At 41.9% G+C, this 26,203-nt stretch overlaps 1 protein-coding gene across 1 annotated transcript; it reads right to left on the reverse strand.

Annotated features, from left to right (window-relative positions):
* Positions 1–303: 303 nt before the first annotated feature.
* Positions 304–4,651, reverse strand: LOC148011752 (GDSL esterase/lipase At4g16230-like). The gene is made up of 5 exons (XM_087670166.1): positions 4,091–4,651; positions 3,277–3,407; positions 2,735–2,977; positions 973–1,228; positions 304–888 (listed from the first exon to the last, which is right to left on the reverse strand). Exons 1-5 carry the CDS (start codon positions 4,428–4,430, stop codon positions 668–670), a joined length of 1,191 nt encoding a protein of 396 aa, XP_087526292.1. The 5' UTR covers positions 4,431–4,651; the 3' UTR covers positions 304–667.
* Between the last annotated feature and the right edge of the window lie 21,552 nt (positions 4,652–26,203).

Raw genomic sequence — 26,203 nt, forward strand, 5'->3', positions numbered from 1 at the left:
GAGAATTTCAGTGAAGAATACCTAGTAAGTGTCCTATGTAGACGTTTTACATCAACGTTTTACATTAACTTTTCCTTTCTCACATTAATGTTTTACAGTAACGTTTCCTTTCTCGCAAGGCAAAAGATTGCTCAGCTGGAACAACCAAACAAGCCACATTCTCAAAGGTAATGCAAAAATGAGAGAAAAACTAGCACATTTCAATGTTGTAGCACGCAAGCACGCTCTATTTTTCAACTTTCAAGTTCGTGTTAGAAAACAAAAAAAAGAATAGATAAATGTCACATCAGACTGCGCGGAGAATTTAATGTGAAAGCCACAAGGAAAAAAGGCCATCTATTTCTTTTCTTCGGTATAATCAAAAATTTAATATCAGACGATTGAATGCGAAAGAGAAAGCGAAAGCACCGGAAAGGGCAGGTGATGGTAAATCTATGCTTTTTCCAAAAAAAAAAAACCGAGAAATAAACGGTGACAGCGACAGCTTCCTAACTCCCTTCGGTGTTGAATGGCCACACTTATGATGCGAAGCCAATCCCCCGCAAAGGCCGTAAAAGCCCCCGATTCATGCGGGGCCCTCCTCTTGCCTTTCTTGCTTTTGCCTTTCACTTCTTTCCTTCCTTGCCTTTCCCCCATTCCTTCTAATTAGAGCTCCGGTGGGGTCTTCTTAGAGCTTGGCTAGCTCTTGGATGTTCATTGGATATGTGTAGGCGGTGCCCGTCAAGAAGGCGTTCGCAATCACCTCGTACCCGGACTGCGTCGGGTGGTACGGGTCCCAAAAAAAGTACTTGGTCCTGTCCGGGCACACCGGGAATGACCTCCTACAAGGGATTAACCCCTTGTCCGGCCCTATCTTCCCACAACATGCCTTCCTTGTCTCTTCAAACCCTAATCACATAAACAAAGAGTTAGATATGTTGGGATCAAATTACAAGACCATAATGGAACAAGACTAGAGTTTGTAATATTTACCATATTGTTGAGGATTGGTAAGAATATCCATAACAACCATAAAGGCATCAGCATAAACAAAGGTTGCTTGTGGAAATTGTGAATTGAGCTGAACTATCAACTCCTTTAGCTCGGAGTTATACTGTTGGGCTAGGTCATTAGGAAGAGGTGGGCATGTTCCATTGATTTTAAACCGCACCGTTCTTTGGTATGGAGTGCACCCAATTGGAGGTACATTAACAATGACAATCTTCCTTGCACCGTCGTTGTAGATCCTCTAGTTCATCATTTCAAATGAAAACCAGAAGCTTGCGAGTGAGTTCTTGATTACAATGGACCATGAATCCAAACAAAGACAATAAGACAAAGATGAAAATGAGACCATGTGGTGGTTTACATGAAGGTTCATACAATTTCCAAGTATTGCCATTTTTTCAAGCCACTAGATGCCCAAAAAGAATATGCTTTAGTACCAATGCACATGTCTACGTTGGTTCCACCATAAAGCCTCGATGTGATCAATAACTACCTTACTAAAGGAGCTCTAAAGGTCTGAATATAGATACTCATGAGGGTTGTCTAGTAATGAGTAGCTTGAAAAAGGGGATGTGAGAGGGTTGTACTAATCATTGGTTTAAAGACTGTGGGTGAAAAGTAGCATACCTAGGAGGATACCTATTGTGAGACTAAGCATACATGTGATGTCTTCACTCTAGAGGAGTGTAACATGGTGAGAGAAGACTTAAAAGACATGCATGTTTAGGTAGAGCATGTAAGAGGTCCTATTGATCCTATATGTGCGTTACCAAATAAAAGTAAAAGGATATTGGGAGTGTGCAAGGTTGAGAGTGAGTAAAAGGGGGACAAAGTTGTAGGCTGATCCTACATGCGTAGCAATGCCAATGTTTACACTAGAAATGTGGCAAGGTGCAATAAGGTATAACAATAGATACTAGGAAATAGCAATGAAAGAGGGGTAACATGCATAATTGATACTACAATACAAATGTGCTATTACAACTTTTTAAAACGTAGCATGGTTGGGAAAGTGAAACCATTGATCCCAAGAGTGGGAAATATTAGGAGGGATTATGGACAAAAGGAAACTTCAAATGTGTAGAGGTTGACATTGAGTGGATACAGTGGTGGGCGAGGTTGACATTGAGTGGATACGGTGGTGGGCGAGGTGCTCATTATTCTTGAGAGAGCAACAAAGGGAGAAGTGTGGGATATGGGCATGCAATTATGATGTGAGAAAACAATTGTGAAACTGCATTAAATTTGAGAGGCCTATGACAAATTCCCACTATAATTCCCACATCATGAATTACGACAACATCATGAGCTTCTCACATTGTTCTTGAGAGAGCTACAAAGAGGGAATCATGGGATGTGGCATGTGGTTATGATGTGGGCAAACAATCGCTAAACTAACGCTAAATTTAGTAGCCAAATTCCTATTATAATTTCCACATCGTGAATTATGACACCATCAAGGGAGGGACCGCACAACTAGCCAGGTGGTGCTGGTTGCATGAAGGGGGCTGCCGAGCGGCGAGGGCCCCTGCCCCGAGCACTTGGCTAGGTGTGTGGTGCCTCCCCAGCAGAAGCACACAACGTCACCATAGTTCACAATGTGGAAATTATAATGGGAATTTGATGTGGAAATTATAGTGGGAATTTGTCTTAAACTTCTTATGCATGTAATGGTAAAGGAGGACCAACTCTGTGATGCTTTAATAGAGATTAATAGAGAGAGAAAGAGAGAGAGAGAGAGAGACACCGTGAGCTGCTGGCCGAAGCGTGTGATGAGCTTGCGGATGTAAGGGGCGGATTCCTGGAATCGATCCCGGGTCGTGGGAAGGGGGAAGAGGTAGTTGTTGAGGAAGTCGTTAGCGCCCACCGTCACCGAGTATATCGACGTGGCCACCAGCTGCGCCGCCGCCTCCTCCCCCAGCAGCCCCTCGATCTCCTTCTTCGTCTCCTCAAAATACCCGATCTGCTCATCCAAGGGCACACGTTGAATCTACAAAAAGAAAAGAAAAGTAAAGGAAAAAAAAAACGTAAGCACGCCATTACGATGCTTCAGTTAGCACTAACCCAGCGTAATTATCAAACAGCCACACTCCATTATATGCGGTTTAGTCACCAAACCCATATAGATTATAGCCTTCAACCTCATCTAAACCCCATAACCATAACCATGAAGATTTATTAATGGCGCCGCTAGCCACAAACCCATATAGATTATAGCCTTCAACCTAATCTAAACCATAATCATGAAGCTCTATTGATGGCGCCGCTAATTTAGCCACCCCCACTTACGAAAATTCGGCCAGTCTCGTTCAGGATCCCGCCCCCCCCGGACGCATAATTCACTCCTTGCAGTATCGCCGATCCTTTCGTTGTCGGCGCTAGATATGGCGGTGCAAACCCCTCCGCCCCAAGCTCCCTTCCTGATCAGCCGATTCAACCAAGTTTAGCTGATAAAGCCTCCGATAAAAATGAGCTAACATTGAAGCGAGATCAATTCTCACTTGAGCTCTGATAAAACTACAGTCTGACAATTTTTGACATATAATCAGCCCATCCTGTGTACTAACAGTTATCAATAACTCGAGCTGAAATTAAGCTATTTTCTGAACACAGTTGCTAAGATCAGCTGTAACAGTCTTCACTAACTCCAGCTCACACCAGCTGAACAGTCTTCCATAACCTCAGCTAAGATTAAGTTGCCTTCTGAACACTGCTGCTGAGATCAGATTGACAGTTGCTGTACACCAACACTGTCAGTCCGTTATCAGTAACCTTAACAAAGATTGAGCTACTAGGCTGAACACAGTTGCTGCGATCAGCTCAACAGCCTTCTATAATAGCTGTCATTTTATGATGCTACACAAACTTGCTGCTTCACCACCGATTTTTTTGCTTGAAGCCAAGACAAACGAGTTGATTTTCTTTAACATGAGATAAACAATTGCAGCTAATCAGACCTTTCATCGCTGATTTTAGCTCACACTAAGCTTACTTTCTCAGAGCCTACCCTTCCAAAACATAGCCACATCAGGCCACATTGATGAGAAAACGAGATAAAACAAGCAAAGGGAACAACAAGACACCATAGAAAAATGCTCAGTACCCAGTATGTCCGGGATGGTTAGCCCATTTGTGAACCGTCCTGTGGGCTGGTTGCCATTAGGGACAGGGAAATCTATGCCGAAAGGCGGGGTTTTGGCAGAAGAGAGAGTGAGAGGGAGGTAATCGTTGTTACCAGCTTCTACCAGGGAATCCCCAAACACAAACTGTGCGGGAATGTTAAAAGAAGAAGAAGCTGCTTCAGCCACATAAAGCAGGTTTGATCTGCCCCTCGATGGAGAGAGAGACAAGAAGAAGATGAGAATCAGGCACGAGCTGGCCTTGAAACGTAGCAGGCCACAGCTAGCCAGCGTGCTTCTTGCATCATGATGCCATGATGCCATCTTTGGGTTACTGTCAGCTGATGCAGGTGCACCGATCCGCCTCTCACTTCTTGTGAGTCTCCGAGTTCTACCTTCTTCTCTTCAAAGCTACTCCTCCTTCCTGTTCAGGTGACAAAAGCTTTCCAAACACCCTAAAATCCTACTCTTTACTACACTTCCATTAATGCTACTATCCCAATGCAACTGCAGTCTGTCATGCACTTACACCCCCCGCCCCCGCCCCCCCCTCTCTCTCTCTCTCTCTCTCTCTCTCTCTCAACAAGTCTCCCTCTCGCATTCATCATGCCACCTACGCTTATATGACCTTCACATGGCACCTCCCACCGTAGTAAGTGTGTCGCTTCTACCTCAAATCAATCCGCGTACCCAAGCCTGATTTATAACAACCTCACATGGCGCACCCCCGGGCCCCAACCTTACCACTTGTGTCTCCCCCCTTCCAACTCAAATCACTTCTATCCACCGTAGCACCTCAAATCAAACCATGTACCCAAATCAATCCGTGACCCAAGCCTAATCGACAACAACTTCACATGGCGCACCCCCACCCTTAGCAATTGTGCCCATTCCCACCTCAAATCAAACCATGTACCCAAGCCCACAACTACCACATCCCCTCATGCCGCCTCAACATTTTCCATCTCTAGGCCCAATTTTCCCAGCTAGTTTTTCCAAGCTCTTTTTCCTACAATGCAATGTGCTAGTATTTATATTCGAAAGTAATAAATACAATGCTGTAATGCACCTACACCATCCCCGCATGGGCAAACAACTTGCCAAAAAAGAAACAGACATCATTAGATATATTTGGAGGTTGAAATGACAAGAAATGAGAGGGTGAAGTGATTTTACTTGCTAGATAGCAAGAAATTTGGACTATTTAAACACAACATGATTTTGTAATAATTGAATGCCTAGGTTTATATCGATCCTTCATTTAAGGGGCCCCCAAACCCTTGACCATAGATTTTATAAGTGGTCAATTACAGCATCTATCTTGGTGACCATCCAACTAGAGCCATGCAAGGTCATTAGATATATTTGGAGGTTGAAATGACAAGAAATGAGATGATCTTTGAGAGGGTGAAGTGATTTTACTTGTAGATAGCAAGAAATGTAAACAATAAATTTGGACTATTTAAACACAACATGATTTTGTAATAATTGAATGCCTAGGTTTATATCGATCCTTCATTTAAGGGGCCCCCAAACCCTTGACCATAGATTTTATAAGTGGTCCGATTACAGCATCTATCTTGGTGACCATCCAACTAGAGCCATGCAAGGTGCTCCACTGCCCGTGAGAATGGAACCCATGACCTTGGGTTTAGTGCACCATTTCGCTACCAATTGAGCTAGTAGTTCTTAGCAATTTTTGACTCTTTTCAAAGGAATGATTAATAAGAGTAGCTTGCTTAGGGTTGTTCGCAAGGCTTTGAGGAATAGCTAGATTTCTTAAGCTATGAACAGTCCCCCTCCATTCGGAGTAGGGTTGATGTAAATATCTATTATTATTAATACACACCACGTATTTATAAAAGAAACAATTGATAGCCCAATTGGTTGAGAATGTGTGACTCATGGGAGGTCAAAGGTCCAAAAGCTACACTTGGGAAGCTCTATGGTGTTGTCCCTTAGATATCCTCTACATATAGGTGAAAAAGAATGGGTGTTGTACCCATCAATAAATGCTATGAAAAGGCACCAAAAAAATTGCCTCATAAAAAAACTTACAAAAACTAACCCAAGTGATTCCTAAAGGGATTGAAGTTTCTACCAAGAAGTTATTTCCACCCCTTTTTCCAACTATTTTCCATTCACTCCTAGTAGGTGTACGCATGATTCCAACCATTCAACATCACATATAACAAATGCTCCAGTATCACAATGTCCACTCCTCTCACACCTTTATTTCCTTCAGCATGGGACAAGTTTCTCAATTGTATACTAGTTTGATTGCCTAGCTATAAGGATGTAAATATTTATCGTTATTACTATAAGTTTCCACATCACCAAAAATTTGTACATTATTTTACAAAGATAACTTTAACATCAATATCCCTACTATTTAACAAAATGTACAAGTTCATCATCCATATCATGTCAAATGGCATTTTAACTATAAAGCCTATCTATAAAATTCAACAAAGTGTACCTACCCCACTTTTGTACTTGCATATGAAGTTAAATTTGGCATAATGCCTTTCCAGATAGTTTATAAAAGTCATTGAATCTTGAATCTCCAATCAATCTTTGTTAAAGCAATTTTTATCATTTCTATATTTTATTAGCAACAAATATTAGCGAACCTTTTTTTGGGAAAAGAAAATTATTTGGATTTTGTATGTAAAATTACTGCCTCATTCTAGCACCAACAACATCCCCCAAGTATATATGAGAAAATACATTCTCAAATGTTAGTTTAAAGGCACTTGATATAATATGGCTCATCATATGTATCTACATAATACCAACTAGCATCCCTTACATGCAAGGAACACTAGGTTGCTACAAAGTAGCATTGTATGCAAAGCGATGTTATATTCTTTGTCTTCTCTATCTTTCCCCAGCTCCTTCCTCCTCTCCTCCTCTCTCTCTCTCTCTCTATTTTCTTATTTTCTCTCTCTATCCCCTTTTTCTTCTTCTTCTTTCTCTCTCCCTCTCTCTCTCCCTCTGTCTCTCTCTCTATTTTCTTGTTTTTCTCTCTCTACCCCCTTTTTCTTCTTCTTTCTCTCTCTCCCTCTCTCTCTCCCTCCCTCCCTCCCTCCCCCCTCTCTCTCTCTCTCTCTCTCTCTCTCTCTCTCTCTCTCTCTCTCTCTCTCTCTCTCTCTCTCTCTCTCTCTCTCTCCTTGTTTTCTCTCTACCCCCTTTTTCTTCTTCTTTCTCTCTCCCTCTCTCTCCCTCACAGACACACACACACACACACACACTCTCTCTCTCTCTCTCTCTCTCTCTCTCTCTCTCTCTCTCTCTCTCTCTCTCTCTCTCTCTCTCTCTAAACTACTACCATCCTTTCTGCTAGCCATATGTGCCACCACTCTCACGAGGCCCCCTCCCGTCACTAGCTTTGACTATTGCCCACATAGTTCTACTCACACTTACTTTTGCTACTTAGCAAATTGCTAGTGGGGAGGGGCGGAGATACACACACACAAACCTGCATGCATGCATATGTGTGTGTGTTGTACGAGAACAATACAATAGTTCCCTCCTACCTCGCTTGCATGTAGGAGGGGGGGGGAGAGAGAGAGAGAGAGAGAGAGAGAGAGAGAACCTATTATTCTCTACAACTCCTTGGATGCCCGTTTGCATTCTCTAAAGAGAGATGTGTGTGTGTGTGTGTGTGTGTGTGTGTGTGTGTGTGTGTGTGTGTGTGTGTGTGTGTGTGTGTGTGTGTGTGTGTGTGTGTGTGTGTGTGTGTGTGTGTGTGTGTGTGTGTGTGTGTGTGTGTGTGTGTGTGTGTGTGTGTGTGTGTGTGTGTGTGTGTGTGTGTGTGTGTGTGTGTGTGTGTGTGTGTGTGTGTGATGGTGACATGCTACTACCCTCTCCTCTTGCATGGCTTGTATACATGGAGAGAGAGAGAGAGAGAGAGAGAGAGAGAGAGAGAGCTTTTGCTGCCATAACCATGCATGAGGTAACAACTATGGCGCACAGAGAGAGAGAGGGAGAGGGAGGGAGGGAGAGACGGACGGATGGAGGGAGGGAGGGAAAGTGCTCTAAAAAAGTGGATACCATTCGTCAATTTGGGAAATTTAAAATTAGGTTTGGGAACCGCTAGTAGGTTCATTTTAGTGGTTCAATGAACATCAAAACCACAACCAAAATAATAATATAGTATAGATGGTCATCACTTCCTTAAGAAAACATTTTTTTTCATCTCTATGTGTTTTTCACATCCAAAAAAATCCACAATTCAACAATATTGAAGTATATGTTTAAAATGTGTTTTTCCATGCTTTAATATATTAGAGTTTGATATTTATTGAGGTGCATATTGCAAATGTTGAAGTATATGCAAATGTGTTTTTGCATGCTTCAATATACTAAAGTTTGATATTTATTGAGGTACTTATTGCAAATGTGATCTTGTGTATTTGATTTTATAAGGTTTAATTCTAGTGAAGGAGCAAAAACAGAAGACTTAACCAAAAGCCAAAACTACCATTTATAAAAATATATTTCTTTAAATGCAACGAACTCAATATTAAAAGTAATACTTAATCCCTTTAGAATGGTTTCAAACTCTCATGAAACCTACAAAGATTCTAAGTCAAAAACATATCTACCATGATCATCTAAAAGATAGAGTAACACAATGATCCACTTAGTAAGGACCTCAAACCAATCAGTTGGGTCCACCATAATCAAAGTAGCAAACCAAAAGACTAGTTGATTTCTAACTTCCAAAATCTTTTTGCATGGAAAAAAACTCTAATGCCAAAGTTCACAAAAGGAGATATTTATCCTCTCCTTTTCACCTAAAAGGGCTTGTTTACGTACAATCCTTTCATCTTATTCAGCATTAGGAAGAGATTTTTGCAAGTTTCTCTGAGTTTTTATCACATGTTTACAACGGATGTCTTCTTGTTCAACTTAGAAAGAGACCAAAAAGTTTAGCCTACCAAAGTATCCAAAGGTAAACAATCACATTTCATGATAGTAGCAAGCAACCCATTGTGTTTAGCTTGTTTAGCAAATATAACTTTTATTACTCTATCAACTAGCGAGCCATCAATACTCACTAAAATTGACTTGAATAGTAACCTAGATTTGGGAGAAGCATGCAAAGGATCTTTGAACTTGGTAAAGATTTGGGTGAGCCAATATACTTCCCTTGAGGTAAGAGACTTTCCTTAAGATAAGAGAGAAATTGTCCTTGATGGTTTTTATAGAAATCCATGAGAGATCATTGTTACCTCACCAAACAATCAAGCATCTAATGCCTTTATAATGTACTCGATGTAGAAAAAGTATGTCCATTTCATAATCAAATGGCATATACTACAAATGAGAAAGGCATATGCACTTTTCTAATTGTTCATCTATAATGAATTTATGGTCATGAAGAAACATAGTGATAAAAATTGACACAATGTGGAATTGGAGTGTTGCTATGACTAATTGATGAAACTTGCCATGCAAATATACAATTTCCCCAAGTTCCCCAATCTGTGAACCATTGATCCAAAAAAGACATAGCATTTCTAGCATGGGGATTTGGAGGAGTCATTTGCTAACTTTATTAGGAACTTCAACAATTTCCTTCAACTAGTTTCATCACTACTTGTTGTAATTATTTACAACCATCAATAAGGTTGTTAAAGTAAAAATCAACCATGTACAAAGATAGTTTGCCACCACTCTTCTTTGATATAATGTTGGAATTGATAGTGTTGCAATGGCACAGCTTCATCTCATAGCATTACTACTTTCGTTATACTTGTTGCTCTCCTAAAAAATACAGTCAAGAGTAGGTTCACTCACCATTCTTTCTAGAATCACCTAATACATATTTTAGGAGTCAATGAAATATTATCTATTGAGCAAAGGTTGATTGTCTAGAATCACCTAATACATATTTTAGGAGTCAATGAAATATTATCTATTGAGCAAAGGTTGATTATGAAATATTATCTATTGAGCAAAGGTTGATTGTTTAGAATGTTGCAATCTCTCCTCAACTTATGAAGATGACATATTATTTAAAAAAAGAGAAGATAGATGAAACTGAAAAAATGAGAGCAAAGCTCTAATCACATTAGGTGCACATGCACCCATTGCACCTAAGGGCCCAAGGTTAGAGACACTTGATGTCTTGACCAATAAGGTCCATTTCTAACCCCCTAGCCCTTCCTTCCCCCACCTCACAAGTTCAAGGCACATTAAGGGTAGGACATCCCGAGCTTGCTTAAGGAAACTTATCACCTTGAATGTTACCACACCACTCACCCTACCACCAACTAGATTCTCAAGCATGGGACACATGCCAAGAAACTTTTGCAACTTGGTATCAAACCCATCTCCTAGTTGCAATTGCTTATGCACCTAATCACTCTCTCTAAGGTAGAAAACCCCTCAAAGAGAGCATAAGTTTTTTTCAAATAAATCAAAGATGAAACAAGGAAGCCATTACCATCAACAATCCACATGTCTTCATTAGCAATAATCACCTCGAACATTTCCCTTTCATCCAACAAGTTTCTATATTCATTCGATCGAAATCCCATGAAGACCACCACCACATCAAACCAAAGGATCATGCCATGTGATTAGAACTTGGCTAACAAGGGGGGTAGGTTCACATGAGAAAGATTGTTGAAGGCAAGTTGGAGGGGAAGAAAGGAAGACTAGAGAAGTTTGAAAAGGAGCACTCGAGTCCTTTTTTTTTGGGATCATGCACATATTCACGAGAACATGATGTGTTAATTTAGGCACCACTTATCCCTAAGGTAGTTTTGTAATATTTCCACTTTTGTAATTATGGGTGAATGATATGTTTTATGTTGTAAATATATCATGAGAGCTATATTCACTCATGCAAATATTCCTTGAGTTAGATTTAGAAGACTCACTACAGTTAAGAAGGTTGTAGGCAATCTCTCTTCATTTTCATCTAAATCGTACCCATAAAAGACAAAATGCACACAAAAGAAAAAAGGATTAGACACAACCCTAATTAAAAAGGATTGAGGTGCCCAATTTAAGTGGGGAACCTTAAACCTAGTCCTAATATATATCATGTGTGAAATTGAATAAACTGTTCATTCTTATGTTTACAAACTTTGGAGCTTCCACTAATCTATCTTTTTATGCACCATTTATTGAGATGTGTGGGAGAGTGAGAGCTTGAGTGAGGGGCTTGTTTGAGTGAAGCTTAGCTACTTCTCTTACTTCCATTCTCTTCTTCTCCTCTAGTAGGTCGAAGGGTGAGAAATTGAGCAAGAGGTATCTAGTGAGGGAGAGTGAGAGAGAGAAAAAGAGAGGGACCATTAGGAGAATATCCTATTCATTCTTTCCTTCTACTTCTTTTCCTTTATCTTCTTCTCTCAATCATTGGAGCTATGATGAGCATATATGGAGGAGTAGAGAAAGTGGCTTGGAGTGTAGCACATGGATTGTGAGGTGATCAACAAACTTCCAAACACATTTGGACTACATCGCATTGAAGGTAAGTAGGTGATTCTACTACATCTCTTGAGTCTTTTGGTTTTTTGCTCGTGTAAGGATTGTAAGATGAAATTGGATCATTATAAGCTAGAGTACAAGCCAACTAGGCGAGAGATAAATAAATCAAAACCAAGTTGAGATCATGAAAGAGTAAGAGTCTTTACCTTGATTGTTGATTTCTCATTGAGACCACAAACTTACACTTTGCTTTCCTACCCTTTCTACAAATATGAATATCACCATTGAAAGATGTAGTTCTAATGCTCACTTATGTACATTCTATCTAGTAATGCACAAATGCTACAAATTATCATCATACAATAAGTGGGAGCAAACGGTCTCCTCAAATTCAATGTTCTTCTTCTAAGCATAACCCCTTTGCTACAAGTCTAACCTTATAGTAATCAACACTACCATTTTGCTTATATTTTTACTTGTAAATACACTTAATATCAATGGCCTTCTTGCTAAGAGACAAGTCATAGTATCATTCTTCCCAATAATAGCATACTTATATTGCATAGCAATTGTTCAAGTTTCTAAACTTATGCATTTATTTAAAAAAATAGGCTCATTCTCATTTGGAACTTAATGAGTGCATAATAAGTCAATGACTAATGCTTTATGAGAGCCAAGACTAGTACAACTAGACAATGTGCATCCAATTTACTGCCATGTACACTTGTATTAGCCGTTTTGGCATAGTCATGAACTCCCAATTTTTCTTTATCATTAACAAATACATCATTCACATCTACATCGAAAATAGGTGATCAATGGACTGATTAGAAACCTACATAGGTTGAAAATTTGCCTTATGAGGTGCTACATTTGACCACTCACCACAAACATAAGGCATGTCATGTGAGTCTACATATGTCTCATCGGCACATTAGAAATGCTTCACAATATCCCCCATGAAGACAACACCATGTCTTATTGAAATATAATTTGTGTGTGGATTATATAACATGTTACCTTTGCTTTGAGAACTATGACCAATAGAGTTACACTTTATAGCCTTGTCATCCATTTTTTTAACCATGTTATATATGCATTGGTGCACAAGGTAGGCCAAAACATGCAAATGAGTGATGGATGTCTTTTTACTATTCAAAACCTTGTGTTACTGATAGAGTACAATGCTTTGGTGGACACTTGTTTAGAATAAGAGTTACATACATAATAACATCAATCGTGAAACAATGTGGCAAAGGTTAACTTTTGATGATACATCATGCCATCTACATGACTAGTCTATTATATCTCTCAACTAGACCATTTTTGAGATTATATGCCATTTTGAATTGGTATTTTATCCTACCTTCAAACATAAATGCATCAAACATATAGACATATAATCCTCTCTCTCTCTCTCTCTCTCTCTCTCTCTCTCTCTCTCTCTCTCTCTCTCTCTCTCTCTCTCTCTCTCTCTCTCTCTCTCTCTCTCTCTCTCTCTCTCTCTCTCTCTCTCTCTCAAAATGAAGAGTACTCACGTTGTACAAGTTGCAATTTGTAAACAACACTTGCTAGACCATCTTTTTGAAAGGAAGCACTTTACATTTTACCTAAAATTCAACACTCACAAATATTTTTTGCAAGTGCCTCAAGATCAGGCAATGAAGATACATATGTGACATCTTTGTACGCATAACTAACACACTAGTACATTTTAGATGACCAAAATGTACATGCCAAAGTTTTGCATTTAAAAAAGTCCACAAACCTACAACTATACATGCCACATCATCCACCTTTTTCCATTATTGTTGAGCTTGATCAACCCACAACATAGCAAACCAAATAGAATACTCTTATCACCATATGAGAGATTTTTGCACTCTATGAGGTCAATGTTAGGACTATTGGCACACCCTTATTCTTTCAAGGGGTTTGACACATGAAGCCTATGACTACCTCTCTACTTACATGTGCATGTACACAAACTAATCTACTAAAAAATATATTGATTTAAGGCAAGTATATTGAGCACATTTGATGAGTGCCAGTCCCATGGCAGTAACACCATAGGTAGCTTGCTATTTGTAGGTAAGGAATGTTGGGACACTTGATGAGCAGTCATGATAGGACAAAGATGGTGTTTGGTGCAAAAGATTTTGAGAAAGAGACTTCGGCTAGTAACATCAAAGGTTTTCCATGCTCTGACAGGCTACATTGAAGAGAGGTGGAGTGGTGGTCGTTTGATGGATGATAGTTCATGGTTGATGTATGCCATTGATGTTATTGGGTTGTAGGAGTCCAATGTACTTGTTATGCCACTCCTACTCTCCCTATGGGATGTGTCCGCCTTACTTGTGTAGTGAGATATACATGTGCTTGTGCAACTACAAGATTGGGTTGACTTCCAAATAAACTTGGAATTTTGTCCCACACTTGAAGACCCAATTGGTGTGAAGTTACTATGTTGTGATGATCTTAGGGTGATTGGTAATTTGGGCAAGCAGGAGGTGTCTTGTCCTTAACGTGCCCTAAGAGTATGATATGGGAGGTGTGGACTAAGGGACTATAGATGGAGCTAGCCTATCAAAGTTGCCAGATGCCTCTAAGTTGAGAACCCCTAGGTATATTGAAAGTGGGACATGCTTCTCTCTTTTTTTTATTACTTTTTTCCTCTCTCTTTTTTGAACTAAATACAAGTGAGTATATAAAAGGTGATATATTACTCAAAAATTGGCCTCTGTATTTACTAGAGGTATCCTTTATTGAGAAATTACTCCTTTATATATTTGTGGAGTTGTAACAATGACTTAGGATAGAATGTATACATGGCAAACCTATTGTCCACCATGTCTTCTAGGAACTACACATAGAATGTGGGTAACAATGAATCTTTGAGGTGAAGCTAAACTATTGTCACTCTAACAATACCTACATTTATGGCATAAAACAATAGGGCAGGAGCCCATCTTTGTATGATGTCATGGGTTGCTATAGTCCTTTATGAGGAGCGATTCAAGCAAGTTAAGACAAGCTCATAACACATATGGTTGATTTGAGCACAATTGAATGGATGGTGCTAATCTTGATGGATGAACCGAGGAACATCTAACCTAGTATTGTTAGAAGTTCAACATTCTTGCCAAACATTGAGATTGAGCTGAGGAAAAACCTTGTTTAGTAGGGATGGTGTCTCAAGAACAATCTTAAAGCCAACCTACTTATTTTTGAGGAATCACTTTGCCAATAAGAATTGAATGCAGATGTGCCTATGTGCAAGTGCATCTAAGTTCGGGTTAGGTGCCTCTAGGTTAGAATACAAGTGTTCCTTAGTGCATTCACACCTAAGTGCACTCAAGAGATCTCAAGCATATACAAGTGCATATGAGTACTCTTGAACATGTTTGAGTGCACATAGGTGCATTAGGTTAGGGTTCCTAGGGTTACTAGCAAAAGTGTGTCACATGTGCACATGTCCATATTAGTGCACTCACCTTATGAAACCCTTACATGAACACACTAGTGCAATGTAAACAATATACTAGCACAACCCTTGCACACTAGACACACTCTCATCACACTTAGTGCACATGTATTAGAACCAACCTTGGTTTTTGTAGATTGGGTAGTGTACTTATTCCCATGAGCCATTGCATTGTTGTATACCCTTGCATCCATTCCTAGCATAGCATCTTACCTTGTTGCACTATTATGACATACTAGAACACCCATCCTTATATTAGAGCTCCCAAAAATGCTTGGCTCATACCACTTTAACTCAAGAATAATTGAAGGGAGCTACAAGCTCAACCCCCAAGACCTACGGACTGCTTATTGGTCAAGCGTATCAAACCGAGCGGCCATGGCTACCTCTTGCATAGCTGACGTGCCCTCCCTACCTATGGGGTGTACTGAGCTTACCTTGATGCCCGATCAAGTATCATCCTCTCTTGTGCATGCCGGTAGCTCCACGATCCTTGAGGTGAGCTCAAGCAACCTCAATCCTTCTCCAACAAGCTCCATCCTCCATAGCCGCATGAGACAAGAGAAGAGTAGAGAAGAGAAGAAGATGAAGAGAGGAGATGGGGAGTTTCTTCTCCTCGATCCCTCACTCTCACACACTCATTCCCTCACACTCACTCACTCCCTCTCTCAAGCACAAGCAAGAAGGCAAGAAGAAAAGAAGAAGAAGAAGAAGCTTTTTGCCACTCACAAGAGCGAGCTTCTCATTCACTTTTCAAGTTTATATACATGCCCTACTTCCCACGGGTGGTCATCCTCAATTTTTACATGGCTGGCCATGGCCTAGGCCCTTTTTCTGTATTCTTTCACTTCCTAGCTAGTCCTATCACCCTTCTAAGTTCACAATTTGCAGAGGAGGGAGCCTGGCGCTCTTTTACAAGGATTTGAGAGCACCTTTGCATTTAAAGGTGCGCTTTCTTGCTTTTAACTCCTTCAGACTTTGGTAGCAGTGCCTTGGACTTTTGGCGGTTGTTTCCATGATTTTGGATTTTTTCCGGACTTATTATTCTTCTAGGCACCTTCTCCATGCCTTCCCTACGCCTTTTCATGCTTCTCAAATTTTTCTATTTTCCCACTTTTTCCTGTTGTTGGTGTTGCAGTAAACATTACGCCCTCCTAGCTGAGTGCCAATCCCATGGCACTGATGGGTGGTAGCTCGGAAGGTGGTAGTGTTGGTGTGGCAAAGTGGCCTTTTGAGTTTGTATACATACCCTTGTTGAGGATGGTGTTGCAGGGATTTGTCCTTGAAATTGAAAATGGTGTTGAATTGGGTCCCTCTGGAAAGGTGTCTTGATAAAGATCTGCTTGTCTTGACAAAGACCTGCCCTTGAAATTGAGAATGGTGTTGGGGCAGATCTATTGGTTGATGTGCTTTCTCCTTGATATGGCCCGATCTTAACTTGCAATGCAAAGTTGTGCACTTCCTAAGGGGTGTGTCTGCCTCTTCGTGGTGCATACAGTGCATCTGGCGATGGAACTGGGAGTTGGATAACCTTGGGCAAGCCCACGGTGTTGTCCCACACTTGAGGACCCAGTTCATGCATCGTCATGGGTGTGGTGCAGAGCTTAGGGTGAGAGGTCTGGTAGTCCTACCCGTGATGTGCCCTAAGTGTGAGGTAGGGACGGGCTAGGTGGAAACCCTAGGTGCAGTGAATGTGGCACTCAAGATGTTTCATGGGGAGCTCAAACCTTTGCTTTTCTCTTTCTTGCACTTTTTTGTCCTCTAGTGCCCTCTTTCTTTTTATTCATGGTACTGGCCTTTGTTCTTGTTCTTTTTTCTCTTTCTTCTCTTCTCTCTCTTTCTCTCTCCTTTTTTGGATGACTTATTGATCATGTATGTGACTAGAATACAAAACAAGTTCTTATGTTGTATTCCTATCGTCCTCGGATGCTCCACGAGGTGGCTTCAGGCACTTAGTAAAAAATGCATGGCTTTGTAGATATTCTTTGATGCTAGCTCTTACCTTTAGAGGTGTTGATGACAAAAAGGGATGGTTACACCTCGTGAAGTGGGTATCACTCATGTCTTCTAGGATTTTCGTGCAAAAGGGGGGGAGTAAGGTCATCCTCATCATGAGCCTAGCCGTGGAGCAATTATCAATGCCTACGTTGATATAAAAAAAGAGCGGGGGAAGGTGGGCTTCCTCAGCTGCAGGATTTTGCTTAAGCAAGAACTTAATGAGCCTAAGGTAATTACAGGTTACTATAAATGCCAAGTCTGAACATGAGGAGAAATCCTCAAGGAAGCGGTTGATGGATGGGAGGGTATCCTCCAATATAAAAACCAAGCATCCCTCGGGAGTCTGTGCATTGACATTGTAGATTGTTGGAAAGCCCAAGGGCCCATGCAAGTTTCTGTCATGGTCGACTCCATGTCTGCGAGGGTAAGGCATGTAGATGGGGCCATTCCGCTCTTCAGGCAATGAGCTGCAGAAAGCAATCTAGGTATCAGAGTTGGTATCCCAAATCCTCCTCCTCCACTTCAGCTGCGCCTCGTAGCCTTGGACAGTCTTGGGAACCTAGTTCACTTTGTCATGCCAATAATCTACTAGTTCCTGCCTCCATCTGGTAATCGCAATGTTTCTCTCCTCTACCCATATGTTGGCGAGGCCATTGGCCATTCTATTGATTCTTGCCACTGTCTCTAGGGATAGAACACAATCCAAAGCTTGTGGATAAGAAAAGGACAGCTCAAATCGTCGTGTGTAGAACTCCCGCTGTCACCATATAGTCAACTCCTGAGACCAATTGACGGGATGGGGATCCTTGCGTATCGGCATGGGCTCTTTAGGGAGTTGCTGTGGCCGTACTCTCGCTCTCCTCTAGGCTTGCTCTGCAAGCTCTTGCCTTCTTCTTCGTACTGCTATTATGTGTTCAGGAATTTGTGCCCCTTTTGGCTCTTTCAATGGCAATTTAGGCAGGGGCGGAATGGGCTCCATGTGCTATTCTTCCTCGAATTCTTGCTCAAAGTTTGGCCCCTCTTTTGTGGCTTGCTCTACCGCCAGCTAGTCTTCAGGTGGTGGCTGTTGCACTTGTCCTTCAAACCCTAGTTCTTGAGCTCGTCAACGGAAAGGCCGGCTTGCTGTAGGTAAATGTATTGTTGTGCCACATTAATACCTATGCCGGTTGGAAGGGTGTGTTCTTGAAGGCCGTATCTCAAGGCACGAGATGTAAATTCTAACTTCCTCTTCATCCTTTCCATTGAGTCCTTGCCTTCAACTTGGGTGACATTTAGCACCATGCTCAAGAAGGCTTGTCTTTGAGTATCTAAGCACACTTCGGCAGCCTCTACTCTTGATTCCACGAGCATTCTTTCACATTCACTCGCCGCCAAGCATTCTGTTAGTCCACGCACTCTTTCAAAGTTGTGTTGCTCCCATTGCCGTGCCTTTTCTTCCATCTTTTTCCTTCCTTCCTCCACTTCTCAAGACAACATCACTACCATTGTTGCTCATTCACTAAGTCTAGCATCTGCGTCTTCTCCTTATTGCGGCAGTTCAGCTGCTTTTCTGCTATTTTCCTTCCTTGTTCCGTAATGGTAAACTGTAGTTCTGCCTCTCGAATATCTCTGAAGTTCTTCCCGGATTTGCTCAAGGCTTACTAACTCTGCAAAGTGCAATCTTCTTCTGTTATTGCCATGTCCATGAGAGATTCCACATCGCTTTTTGTGCTTTCCAAGTCATTTTTCAGCTCATGTGTGCTTCTTCCTGTGGCATCCTACCTTTCTTGCTCTAGGACTTAGATCTCTCTTTCTAGTCTTCCTTTCTCCTCTATTTCATACCACAACTGGAATGCCAGGGCGTCCTCTTGCTCTTGACGTTGCTCTTCTGACTCCTGGCTTTCTTCCTGCCAGTGTTTCCCCAAGCGAGCGGTCCTTTCTGTTAGCTCATCATACTGCTGAACTAACATTTTTTGACTCTTTAGAAGAGCTAATGCATCCTATTCTTCCTCCTCCAATCTTTGCCTCAAATGATCCTCACTCTCTTGAGCTTCCTTGGTCTTGGCATCCAACAACTCTTTTAGGGCCTTAAGCTCTTTTTGATGATCTGCGGCTTGCTTGGACACGTTGAGCCTCAAAGCTACTGAGGTTTCCTTTTCAACGTCCACCTCTGCCAAGGCCACTTTCTTTTCCTCTCTGGCTTTGCTCAACTGAGTTAGGAGTTCAGCCACATATGCGTCGTAGTCTGTTGCTGGTGACTTTGTGAGAGGGACCATAGTGGTTGATGCTTCTAGCTTTTGCCGCTTAGGGTCTCGATGTGATTCTGCATCTGTTGTAGCTAGCCTCTTTGTTCCTGCTTCGGGGGCAATCTCCACCATTTTGTTAGCCAGGAGCTGTGTCCACCACTTTGTTAGCTGTGTCCACAGCTGGCACAGAATCTAGTGTTGTGGTGGGTGTGGTTTCAGTGGAGTGGCACAAAGGAAGAGGGGAGGGGGTGCAGTGGGGCCTTGCCCTTTCCTACAACCACCGGGGCTGTTTCTACACTGCCACTAACTCTAGCCTCATGATGCAGGCTCAGTGGGCTCATCTCTCCCCCTCCATGGGTCTCTTCCACGGACCTGTGAGTTGCCTCTGCCAAATCCATAGCTTCCTTCCTCGTTTCTTCAGCTTCATCTTCAACTCTTCTCTTTCTCTCCTCCTCGACTCTTCTTGACTCTTCTCTGATCCTTTCAAATTCTTCCTTCTATTTTCTCCTTCGTTCCTCCTCCATCCTCTTAGACTCTTCTTGTGCTCTTTTCAACTCAGCTTTCTCTTCCTTGCTTATCTTTTCCTTCTTCTGTTTTTGGATCTTGGCTCCTTGTGCCCTAGATTCGCATTGAATGGATGGTGCTTCAGGCACTTCTCTGCCACTCATGGTGCGTTTACTAAATTTGTCTTCCTCATGGTGCAGTGGCTGGGAGGGTGCTACTATCTCTTCACTTCCCCCTGCTTCCTTGGTGGCCTCGTGAATAATTGTCGTTAGTACACCACCGTATTTGATGGTAGAAGCCTTGGCAAAGGACTTCTTGTGGGCTGATCTCACTGTAGAGGATGGGGACTCTCCTCCAGTTGCTGCTATACTCGTAGCAAGGGCCTTTGCTGTTGTCTCGATGGTTTTTATGATGAATCCGTTTCAATCCACTTCCTTAGGGGACCCTGTCACTATGCTTTCCAACACCGGGACACTAATCCTATTCATCAAAGCATTGTATCTCTGTTCTGAGAAGAGGGCGTGGATCATCTTTGCTTGCATCTTTACTTCCGAGTTTGGGATGTCTGCCAAACTTACTCCATCCATTGTGTGCACCTCACTCCTATTCATCCCATCATGGCATACACGTCTCTTCTATGATGCTTTACAGCCTTGGGGGCCTTAGCCAAGGGCCTTCTCCACCACTTCGGTGTTAAGTGGTACCTCCACCTGGTGGGCCACATCCCCTCTTCTTATTGTCAATGTGCCACAGTTCCTATGAGCATCAAAACTCCTTAGGAACTCTGCGCAAGCACTGTAATCCATTATTTGTCCCACTTTCTCCACATACTTCCGAAGAGTACACTTGCCCACCAAGCTACTTTACTGTTGGCTCCTCTAGGATGGCTTTGTCTAGGTTTAGAGTGTGCTTGAAGGTGAACTAATTAAATCATCATGTCTCCACACCTATCTCGTACTTGGCTTGTTCTTCTTCCGTGAACGAAAGCTTGTCGCCTTTTTTTTGTCTTGCCATTGTGAGTACCTCCCATGCAACAATACCCATAATTAGTATTGATGGGGTAGGCAAGACTGAATTATGGCATTATTGAAAGAATTGAACAATTAGAAAAGCTGCACGAGAATGTGAAATTTGAGAAATAACAAACTAAAAGAAAAGACATGAATTTTCCAAGTGTGCTTTGCTCTTAAGTTTTTATGCATAGTTCAACTCTTCATTATGGTTTTTCTTAGTGTTATGTTTTCCTGATCACCTTACCCTCTCCCCCTCATGGAAAGATGAAAATCCTTCCTAGGATTGAATAGGACGAGGCAAGGGCGTTAAAGCACAGCATGGTGTGTTTAATTTGACAACATCCATTGGTAGACATTTGGGTTGTATTCCAATTGGGCATGACAATCAAGTTAATGCGGTCTAATGGATGCTTGCGTGATATACATTAGGACATTGTGTAGAACCTCACTTGATTGGAGGCAACTAGCAACATGTAGCTCTTCTTCTATAAGGACTTGGTCGATGTAAGGATGGGCCAATAAATGGTCGTCAAGCAGTTTATTACGGAGGATGGCCATAACCCTAAAAGAAGTAGGAGCTACGTATGTTGGGTCATATTTTGCAGCCTTGATTACGCGTCTCTGCTCGGCATGTGTCATAATTTGGCAACCTTTTCTCTCCCATTGGAGGCGTAAGGCGTACAATTACTGTAAGAATGAAGAGGTAGAGTTTCCAAGACTCAGGAGCTCTTCAAGCTCTTGGATTGATGCAGAGCCGGCAAGCTTTTGGTATGAGGTCAACATCCTACTGATGATTGCTTGTTCCTTTGAGACTTCACCGCTAGCAATAAGCTCAGCTGCAACCTTGGGGAATTTGATGGTCATGAGCTCGTACTTCAGAAGCAAGTGGCTCATCAAGAAGGTCAAGGTCTAGCCGCTCATAACTTCGGACGAAGGTCGTGAATGTGCTGTCCAGCATTTTAATGCAAGTAACCAAGTCATCACCTGAATTGGCAGTAAGGTCCTTGGCCATAGCAAGAAATGAGTGTCACTCATATGAAGGTCTAAGATTTTCTGGTGGCTACGATGGAACAGAACTAGATGGATGCATTAGCTATGATGTTCCCCGCTAGATTGCTCCTTGGGATGAGCACCCGCTTGGTAGGTTAGTTGTGTGTCCTGCAGCTTGGATGGCGTGCAACCTTCATCGTGAGCTGCTTTGAGCATGCAAGAGTCAATCACATGAGATGATTGTGGGACATCTAGCTGCTGCGTAAGTTGATGGGTTTGTGAGATCTCGAGAGATATAGTGGGTTCAGGCTGCATGGGATTGATTGGTAGAGTCTCTAGAAACTTTACTTTGGCATCAGTAGTGGCTGGTTTAGGGCCAACACGTTGTGGCTTTGGCCGATAAAAGGGCTTAGGTTTTGGGGCTTCGGCCTTTGTGGTTGTCATAGATTTGACAGCTTGGGTCTTAGGTATGGCTAGTTGTTTAGTGAACACGCTGCTTGAAGCAGGTATAGCCACAAGCTGTGTAAGGGGTTTGTTCTTAAGGACTGATGTATTGGGCACCCAGATCCAGCTGTTGCCCTCATAGTATCCTTGAGCACATAATAGGGTTATAGGGACCCATCGCAGCTTAAGGGTGCGTTTATGGCTTTGGCGTCTAGGCTGCTTTCTAGGCTTTGTAGGAGAGTTTCTAGGTTTGCGGGGTCGCATTTGCTTATTGTGGGAAGGCTTGCCTTGATGTTTAGGTACCCATTGAAATGTAGGTTACTTAACCTTAGGAGTGGGTTTGGTGGGTGAGGGCTGAAATGATGAATGGGTTGCCTCTTACCCATCCAACCTCCAATCCTCACTAAGAGAACTAAAGAGGGGCACCACCTAGCCAAAGGGAGGATAGGCTAGGACATCCCTATTCTCAAAGAGAATCAAAAGAACCAAGTCACAACTTCACAAGAGAGAATATATGTACTAGATACCATATTAGAATATGAGACACAGAGAGAGAGAGAGAGAGAGAGAGAGAGAGAGAGAGAGAGAGAGAGAGAGAGAGAGAGAGAGAGAGAGAGAGAGAAGAGAGAGGTAGAGAAAGCTTGCCATTATGCTACATAATAAAAGAACTCACTCATAGCTTTCCTTAAAGAGATAGACTAGCATGAGGGTATTCTAGAGTGCTCTCATGTGCTTGTCATTGTCATTCATCACATCTCCATGGGCTCCTTATATAGCCTCCATGAGAGATTAGATTAAGCTAATCTTTTTTATTAACATAATCCTAGATGATGTGTGGCATCTTTGAAAATATGGAGAATAGTGGATGTGACAAGTCCCCACCTTGGTCATCATGCAAGAAGCCAAGGGTGGTGGTAGACAAAATAGAGAAAGTGAGCTAGATTACAAGAGGTGAGTGTCCAAAGCACATTATTATAATATATTTACAAAGAAGGATAGAATGGAAAGTTAATGTGGTGAAAGAGAGAAAAAAATTGCATGTAGCCAGTAGTCTGCACCTTCATAACTTCAAATCGGTGAAGAATCTAAAAAAAAAGTCTCATCTACAACTTTGTAGACCAGGTCAAGAAGCTGATCAGGCATCGCATAAATTTTCTCGAAATTCGCTTTCCCTTGGAAGTTATTGAGATTATAAAAAACGGCTTCCAAAAGTTGTTTTGACTTTAGTTTCTTATATATATATAAATACATTATAAGCATGTGACAGAAGGGGTCCATGCTTGTAAGCTTTTGTGTAAGATCCAAATGACACCGTGATGTGGATATTGACTTGTGTACTAGGGTGAGGTATCCTCTAATGATGGTGATAGATTCCAAATCTTAGTGATGCAGGCAGAACCCACGTGTAGTTGGAGGCCAGTCCTTTGAAAAATCTATGTACTCACTCAACTCCTAGGTGTAATCCATTTACATCTTCACTAGCATAACCATCCCTTTTACCCTTTACATTGACATCCCTCCTAAGAACTTGTTCCCTCCATTTGCTAGAGTTATCATAATCGAGAAGCAATGTAGCATACCTAGTGCTTGAAGAGTATACCCAAAGTGATATGGTAAGGCTCTTGATAGGGGTTTTGGCCAAATTTTGTGGTAGAAATCCGGTTTGTAAAAAACCGGGATCATTAGCCCTCTCCTTAGGCTAGAGGGATTCATGCCTCTAGCTTGATAATGATGGTCCAATAGAGCAAGGAGGACCGCACCCCCTCATTGGTGGTTCTTCGTTGTATGACTGCTCCAAAGTGTCCATATTTCTTTGAAAATAAGGCTTGAGTCGCCATCCATTCACCCTTGTCTTGTGAACCCTCCCATCCATGTCACCTAGATTATAACTGCCATTTGGATATCTTCTTATGACCAAGAATGGCCCTTCCCACTTGAACACAAGTTTAGAATCCTTTCTATTATCAAAGCAGTTATCATAGCGTAGCACAAGTGATCCTTCCCTTATGTGTTTGCCGGCCAGCTTCTTATTAAATGTCTTCCTCCTCTCTTCAGCCTGCATGGAATAGTGTTGGAATGCTGCTTCTTTGTCTAACTCCAGCCTCTCTAGATCCAAGATCATTTCCTCTAACTTCTTATCTTGATTCTTCTCTCGATTGGCTACTAAAACACGTAAGTTGGTCAGTTCCACCTCTATAGGAAGCAAAGCCTCTTGGCCCCATAGACAAGGTGAAATGGAGTATAGCCAAGTGAGGTTCTAAATGAAGTCATGTAGGCCCAAAGAGCTGCACTCAATTTTTTATCCTAGTGCTTGGGATGCATGTGTACTTGCTTGGTAATTATCTTACAAATTAGCCCATTCACTTTTTCGACCAAACCATTACACTGTGGATAGTAGGGAGTAGAATGCATGTGCTTGATTTTTAGCCTTTCCGTTAGCTCCGCTACTAGGTTCGCCCTAAAACCAGGACCCCGATCAGAGATAATTTCCAAAGGTGTGCCAAACCTGCAACAAATATTTTCAAACACAAAATTTTCCACTTCTTGGGTTGTGATCCTACTAGTTGCTGAAGCCTCTACCCACCTCGTCATGTAGTCCACACCCATTATGATGTATTCCTTGCCAGATTGAGTTCGTGGGAGTGGCCCTATTGCATCAATCCCCCATTTCTCAAATGGGCCATATGTAGCTATGGGATTTTGTTCCTCATGCACTAGCTTCCTTGGTCTGGCCTTTTGGCAATCGTCACAAGTGCGGCACCAATGTTGCACATCTCGATGTAGATTACGCCACACAAAACCGGCTTGGAGAATCTTCCTGCTGGTTATTTCTTGAGCAAAATGTCCGCCACAAACCCCCTCATGGCAGCTCTTAATCACATCCATAATCTCCTTTGCTGTTGGCACCCTTCTAAGCACTGCATCCTTTCCTTTGCAATACAACACATCATTTATCAAGCGGTATTTAGTGGCCTTAGCAGCCAGCCACCTTTTCTCACTCTTACTCATATGTGTAGGTGCCTCACAATGCTCAAGAAAATAAAGCACATCTTGTAGTTGAAACTTACCCTGAAACAAGGGAAGCTTTATTGTAATGATGCCCACCATTACCTCTTTCAAATTTTCAGCTCTGCTAGAGCATCTGCGTCGCCATTTGTGCGCCTTGGCACAAAATAGATTTGGGCTTTCTGTAGCTTTCTCATGAGAATTTTAGCTTCTCTCATTTTCACTGCTAAGTTATCATTTTTACAAGCCCATATTTCTTTCATTTGCTTAACAATCAGCATAGAATCCCCAAAAACATTAAGTCGAGTGACACCATGTGAGAGACACCACCTCAAACCTAAAAGCGAGGCTTGATATTTTGCCTCATTGTTAGAATGGACATCCTCCAAGCTAATATCTTCTCCATAAAGTTTGTCACCGTTGGGACTAAACACCACTATTCCTGCTGCCACTCTGTCCTTAATACACTTGTAGGCCCCATCGAAGTAGAGGGCATGGGCATTCTCCACCCGTGGCGGGTCCTCAAGAGGAGATGTCTCCTCTTTTACCTTTCCCTTCTCTTTTTCCTTATTTTGATGGCATCTATGGGTCAAAAAATCAGCTAGGCATTCCCAAGTAGAGTACTCCAGCTTGAAGGTGTAGTCAAACTCTTGGAGTTGTATCACTCACTTAGCGATTTTGGCCAAAACATCCATGTGCTCTAAGGCATAGGGAAAATGCTCTTCTGTTGTGATCACTGTGAATGGTCTAGGGAGAAGACAAGGATGAAATTTTCTTACAGCAAATATTAGAGACAAAACCATCACCTCCACCATCTTGTACCCTCGTTCTGATGATGTCATTACTCTGCTAGAAAAGTAAACTGGCTTCATCAGGCCAGTTTTAGCATCCTTTTATATTAGTGCTGCCCCTAGAGTATCTTCCTAAAAACTTGGGTTGAAAAAAAACTTTTGATCCCAGCAAGGCTATAAAATTCTAGGAAGG

The sequence above is a fragment of the Lygodium microphyllum genome, chromosome 28 (assembly GCF_053477565.2).
Source record: "Lygodium microphyllum isolate KBCC chromosome 28, Lygodium_microphyllum_v1.1.10, whole genome shotgun sequence".
Lineage (NCBI taxonomy): Eukaryota > Viridiplantae > Streptophyta > Polypodiopsida > Schizaeales > Lygodiaceae > Lygodium > Lygodium microphyllum.

Excerpts from the sequence above, each read along its gene's own strand:
- LOC148011752 (XM_087670166.1), bottom strand. The coding sequence starts at position 4,430 with ATGGCATCATGGCATCATGATGCAAGAAGCACGCTGGCTAGCTGTGGC. Across the intron at positions 3,408-4,090 it reads AACCATCCCGGACATACTGG|GAAGGGAGCTTGGGGCGGAG; the intron begins GTACTGAGCATT and ends TCGGCTGATCAG. Across the intron at positions 2,978-3,276 it reads ACGAGACTGGCCGAATTTTC|ATTCAACGTGTGCCCTTGGA; the intron begins GTAAGTGGGGGT and ends TTCTTTTTGTAG.